Raw genomic sequence first — 6,407 nt, forward strand, 5'->3', positions numbered from 1 at the left:
ACTCATGTACAGCTGTTGAAACAGGAGGGGCGAATGAAGAGGACACTGGGATACACTCATACACATACAGTAGAGGTCCATCTTAGCCAATTGGATGCCAGGAATGCTAGGCAATAGCCAAAGGCAGAGCAGCTAACGCTGGGAATGCCGAGTACAGTATTTTTCCCTTTCGTATCCTGAAATTACTTTTGTAAAAAGGGGCAACGTTTTCCCATTGAGGCTTGTCTTAACCTGAAAATTCTGTATGTAGAGACGTTTGTAAGTAGAGGTACCACTGTATTACTATTGTGTATAACAGTTGTGCTTGGTCTATGATGAAATAAAATTCCTCACAACAATGCTATGTCTACGCCAGTGCATTTTATGTATGATCCCCCCCCCTCTTTATTGTGTATATTTTGGTTGGTGTGACTTATACTCGGGTGCAATTATTGTCTGCAAAACACATTATGTCGACTTCACCAAGAAGTATAAATCTGTTAAAACACACAAATGGCTTTACACAGTGTGAATGTAAAATGTCATTCAAAAGGTAATACACATTATATTTATCTGACTTTATTGGTGATATAGCATTTGCCACAATTTGTTCTGAACGGAAAAATCACTGAACAATCATGTCAATGATGATTATTACGTTGGTTGCCGGCATATCCACTAAGTTAAATAGTCTTATGTTAGACAGTACATTTACAGAGGTCATCAGACATGCTATCTTTGTTTACTTTTGACTGGAACGCTCTTAGATCCGACCTTGTGAGTTCCACTTGGGATCCGTCCGACTTCCCAGTAGTCTGGAATGTGGCTTCTGTGGCGCATTTACAAGACAAACACATAGGCGGAGTTTGACTTTTGGGGCAGGGGGGGCACAACATGTTGATGACCCCAAAACGCAGTGTCAGCAATAAAATTAACTTACAAGAATATTTAAAATAATAAGTTGACAATAAGCGTTTTTTTGTTTCCCATCATTCTTGAGGGGAATTCTAAATCAGGCTGCTTAGGCAATACTTTTCGCCAAAATCGTCATCCATTGAATTTGGTATGCCCGCCAGTGTCGTGCCAATGTAGTTACCCCAGTCAAAAATTGTATCCCCTGGGCGGAGCCATATGGAGGTATATTTGTGTCTTTATTATTTATATTATTCAACCAAAAAAAAGTCGCTTCAACGAAAAAAAAAATGTGTTTGAATGTAAAAATAAATTTGAAACCCGAAAAATGCATGTGACAGCTATTTATTTATTTATTTATTTATTTTTATTCAAGTCGAGTTTTTTTTTAATTGAAGTAATGTTGATTTGTGTTTGAGCCACATTTTGGCTAGGACATTTTTCCCTTTATTATTCAGTCAAAAAAATAAGTTGCTTAAAAAAATATAGATTTTCACAAAGAAAAATCACTTCAATCAAAAAAAGAAAAAATTGAATCACAGAAAAAAGTTTTTGAATGCGAAAAAATATTTGAGATTGAAAAATTTGCATATGAACACTTAATTTTTCATTGAAAAAGTTTTCTTTGATTGAAGCAATCCTTTTTGTGTTTGGGCCATATTATGATAGGACATTTGTATCTAAATCATTCAATCCCCCAAAAAGTTGCTTCAATCAAAAAAAAAAAAAAAAATTCCAAGAAAAAAAATCATTTTTTAAAATATTTTTTCTCTATGTTACATATATACATATGCAAAGCAAATGACTGTCTAAGGTGCGCGAAAAATAATTTCGACTCATCATTAAAATGTTTTTTGTTCATTTCATTCATTTTTGTTGCAGTTTTATTGCTTTACAACTATATATATATATATATATATATATATATATATATATATATATATATATATATATATGTATAGGAAAGTCAATTACATGCAATGACACTTTTCGGCCAGGGGGCTGGTCCCCCCTGCCACCCCCCCCCTTAAAATCCACTTATGGACAAACATCCAAGTTCTGGTACACTGTGAAAATGTTCAGTGTTCAGGAACTGCAGGGCCGATCTGTGGGTGAATGTTACTCTCACTTGAGTCATCTGGGAAGGTGGAGGACTGAAGATCGGATGGGTCAGGGGAGGACGAGTGAGGACTTGGCTCCTGGTGGTGTAGAACCCGAGCCAGATGTGTTGCTCTGCCCTCATTTTCAGCCACGTCCTCTGTTTCTAGATGACGTAAGGGTGATCTGTTGATGTCCTCAAGGTTCTGGCAAGCAAACGAAAGTGGAGAGGGGAAGAGGCTCCAGTCCTCATTGGAAAGAGGTAGCATAAAGCACTCCTGCTCCTCATCTCTAATCTCCCACTGTTCTTGACTACTGAAACTAGCACGCTCTTGCGAGTCCTCCCACCCGAGGTCCTCCTTCAAGTTCTCAAAGTCGTCGCACATCTCTAGCCTGTGCACCTCCCGATCCCGGTTCTCATAGAGTAGGGTGGCGGCGCATATGAAGATGAACAGGCCAATGCCCATCACCACAGGCCCGGCCAATTTCATCCTGTCCACGTGGCTGGACCCGCGGCCGCCGATGGGCCTCGGTGGCGCTGATACATACCCCGCCACGGCCACACACATCCCCGCCAGCACCACCACTACGCCCACCATTAGCCACGCGCCCGGTGCCGAGCGCAGGTGCAGTGGGGTCCGGGTGTTGTCGGATTTTCTTTGAGGGCATGCTGGCAAGCAGGCGGGTGATGAGTGGGAAGAGAAGGGACTGCTGACAGGACTGCTGGCCGCTGTCATCCTCTTGATTCAAACTGCAAGACAAAAGTGTGCAGCTTTAGTAAGGAGGGGGCACTGTGGATTTTGGACAGGACACAACAGGAAATAGCTGCTTTAATAGGACATGTGGCTGACTTAATGAGACGCCTGTCCTCTGTGGAGCTGCAGCAAGATCCTTTTTCTTTGTACACTTTGTTGTGAACCTCAGCAATATGGAGATTGGCATATGGAGATTTACCAGAGCAGAATGGTGAGCTGGTGGTGAGTACATCTTTTTCAGAGTTCAGAGGTACGACTCCAGCCTTCTGATGAGGATTTAGCATGTTCTTCCTGTGCTTGTGTGGGTTTTGTCTGGGTTCCTCGGGTTCTTTAGGCAATCCAAAAACATTCATTTTAAATCCTTCGAAGTTTGACATCAGTTGCAATGATTCAACGCCATTACTGTAAAAAAAAAAAAAAAAGAAAAAGAAAAATTCAAATTAATGATGAAATACTGGTAACTGTGGTTGCCAGAATATTACAGTTCAAACATCAAGGAACCTGTAAAATACAATAACGGTAGTGAGCTTCAGTAGGGAGATATCTCTACTTACGAACGTCTCTACATGCAGAATTTTCAGGTTAAATATTGCCTCATGTTACGAAAGAAATTTCAGGATATGAAAGGCAAAAATACAGTATGGACTGCTACTCGCATCTCCCAGAGTTTACTGAACGTAACATAATTATATCTGCTCTGCCATTGGCTGCTCCCTAACATCTTCCTAGCATCCAAGTGGCTAAGAGGGACCTCTACTGTATGTGTATGTGTGTATCCCAGCGTCCTCTTCATTCAATCCTTGTGTTCCTACAGCTTTACATGAGTGTATTAACTTTTTTTCTTTACTCGATTCTTGGTTTTTATATTATGCACCATTTTGATTTTCTGTTTATTGCACAGTAATCTAATTGTTACATGTATTTGTTACATGTTTTGATGCGTTTTTACTAGTGCTACTTTAATTAATCACGTCAAAATATTTAATGCATTAAACGCATGCGCGGAATGACCCGCTCATGCATTGCTTCAAACAGATTACAATGACGCACTTGAAAGCTAAGAGGCAGAGAAAGGTGCCTTTTTTTGTGCTTTTTCTTAACATAGGTATACCACACGTGACGTGCTGGCACTTTGTTTCTTTATTGGCACATTAACCTTCAACATTAACACAGCTTACGGGTCTCGGCAGGCCGTAACTCTAACTCACTCCTGCATCATCTGAGTAAAAACCACTGGCGCCGCGTGCACTTAAAGGTGCCTCGGATAATTCTATATCGGAATATTACAAAAGGCGAGTGGACACAGGCGTTCATTGGACCGCGCCGTTTATTGGCATAAGCTTCGGCAACTCCTTCACAACAAACATAAGTATCATTTAGTGAAAGCACAACAAAAATAATATCTCTTAAAAAATGTTCACAAAAAGAAAAGTGCTTCAATATGTATTAATGAGGCCCTATTCTCACACGGTTAAACAACAGTGCAAAGAGAACTGGCATTCCCAATCAAAATAGCTGTGCAACATACACATAAAACTTACTGAGACTTTAGTCTAACTCTATTTAAACATTTCGTTTAGTTCAACAAATACACTGGATGGTAATATTTTATTCACAATATACAAACTATCAGAGGTCGAGTACGTTATGAAGTCAGCACTCAAATGAGCATATGGTACAATGAACCCGCAGTAAAACAGGAAACTATGGCGTCAGTCGAGGGACAAAACACACTATTTGGCTTGATTTCTAAATTAATTTAAAACTCGCCATTGACACCTTGTGGTGTATTTAGTGTATCTAGTTTATTTTTGATTGAAAATTTTACAAATTTTATTAAAACGAAAACATTAAGAGGGGTTTTAACATAAAATTAGTATAACGTGTACTAACATTTATCTTTTAAGAACTACAAGTCTTTCTTGTGGATCCCTTTAACAGAAAGAATGTTAATAATGTTAATGCCATCTTGTGGTTTTGTTATAATAAACAAATACAGTATTTATGTTCAGTATGTTGAATGTATATATATATATATATATCTATATATATATCTATATATATATATATATATATATCTATATATATATATATATATATATATATAATTTACAGAAAAATATGACATATTCTAGAGATGGTTTGAATTGCGATTAATTACGATTAATTAATTTTTAAGCTGTGATTAACTCGATTAAAAATTTTAATCATTTGACAGCCCTACTTTTTACGCATTATAAAAGAGTTACATCTGAATTTTGGGTGGCTTGGAACTAGGGCTGAATGATATCGGAAAAAACTGACATTGCGATTTTTGGGGAGTTTGCGATATATATTGCGATATTATAGAAAATCTAGAAGAATTTTCACCAGACTTAAATAGCTCTGTTTGGGAAGACTTTGGTTGACTCACTTTGACCACATTGTATTTAATAGAGATGTCGCGAGCCAATCACATGATCGGAAATCGGGCCGACCGTGCTATTTTTATAGAGGATCGGAATCGGGTGAAAAGGATCGGGTTCTTAATTTTAAAAAATATATTCATGCTTCTCTGCTTCATGCTCGTACAGCCTCTCACCCTCACTCCTGAAAAGCAGTGTGACCAAACTGTTTTTTTTTTTGTTTTTTTTGGGTCACCGCTGCAGCTGGCCACCAGCTGCACACAAAAAGCTACATCGTTAACTTTATCGTTAACTTTAAGTACCAAACGCCAGCTGCTGGCGTTTGGTACTTAAAGTTAACGATATTGACAGGTTTGTAGCTTTGATCTGACCAGAGATGCCTCGGTTCCAAAGCCGTCCATGGCGGCAAACAGGTGATGTACTTGCTCGAAATGCGTGTTTGGTAGAAAAATGAAATTCTCTTTCACTCGAAGACAGAAGGTATTTAATTAAACAGTGTATCCACTTCTTTTCCTTTCTTATTTGGTAGAGTGCCGAGATTCAAATGTAAAAATCTGTGCCTTGACTCAAAGGCCTGTCCCACCATCTGCAATTGAGTTAATAAACACCCACCCCTTCGCTGGCTAGTATTTACTGAAACACAGGCCTGTATGTTTTCTGGGCATTCATTGCCATCTGCTGCCTTGTTGTTGTCAAAGAGTCCCCCATTTAGAAATAGCCACTACTCACATATACAGTGGTATAAAAAAGTATCTGAACCTTTTGGAGTTTCTCACATTTCTGCATAAAATCACCATCAAATGTGATCTGATCTTTGTTAAAATCACACAGATGAAAATACAGTGTCTGCTTTAACTAAAACCACCCAAACATTTATAGGTTTCATATTTTAATGTCGATAGCATGCAAACAATGACAGAAGGGGGAAAATAAATAGGTGAACCCTCTGCCTAAGGAGACTGAAAGAGCAATTGAAATCAATTTTCACCAAGCATTTTAAGTCAGGCGTGTGCCCAATCACTGATGAGTGGTTTAAAGCTACACTGCCCACTATAAAACACATACCTTGACCTTGTAAGAAATGTCTTCATGAGAACCATTGTCTGATGTGCATCATGGCTCGGTCAAAAGAGCTGTCTAAAGACCTGCTATAAAAGATTGTTTATTTTTATAAAGCTGGAAAGGATACAAAACCATCTCTAAAAGTCTGGATTTTCATCAATCGACAGTTGTCTACAAATGGAGAGAGTTTGGCACT

At 38.5% G+C, this 6,407-nt stretch overlaps 1 protein-coding gene across 1 annotated transcript; it reads right to left on the reverse strand.

The window, feature by feature from the left end:
• Positions 1–1,923: 1,923 nt before the first annotated feature.
• LOC130915163 (uncharacterized) lies at positions 1,924–3,142 on the reverse strand. The gene is made up of 2 exons (XM_057834974.1): positions 2,944–3,142; positions 1,924–2,740 (listed from the first exon to the last, which is right to left on the reverse strand). The coding sequence occupies exon 2, from the start codon at positions 2,724–2,726 to the stop codon at positions 1,971–1,973; it is 756 nt and encodes a 251-aa protein (XP_057690957.1). The 5' UTR covers positions 2,727–2,740; positions 2,944–3,142; the 3' UTR covers positions 1,924–1,970.
• Between the last annotated feature and the right edge of the window lie 3,265 nt (positions 3,143–6,407).

The sequence above is a fragment of the Corythoichthys intestinalis genome, chromosome 4, assembly GCF_030265065.1.
Source record: "Corythoichthys intestinalis isolate RoL2023-P3 chromosome 4, ASM3026506v1, whole genome shotgun sequence".
Classification (NCBI taxonomy): Eukaryota; Metazoa; Chordata; class Actinopteri; order Syngnathiformes; family Syngnathidae; genus Corythoichthys; species Corythoichthys intestinalis.

Bases quoted from the DNA above. Each gene is read 5' to 3' on its own strand.
- LOC130915163 (XM_057834974.1), bottom strand. From the start codon at position 2,726: ATGACAGCGGCCAGCAGTCCTGTCAGCAGTCCCTTCTCTTCCCACTCA.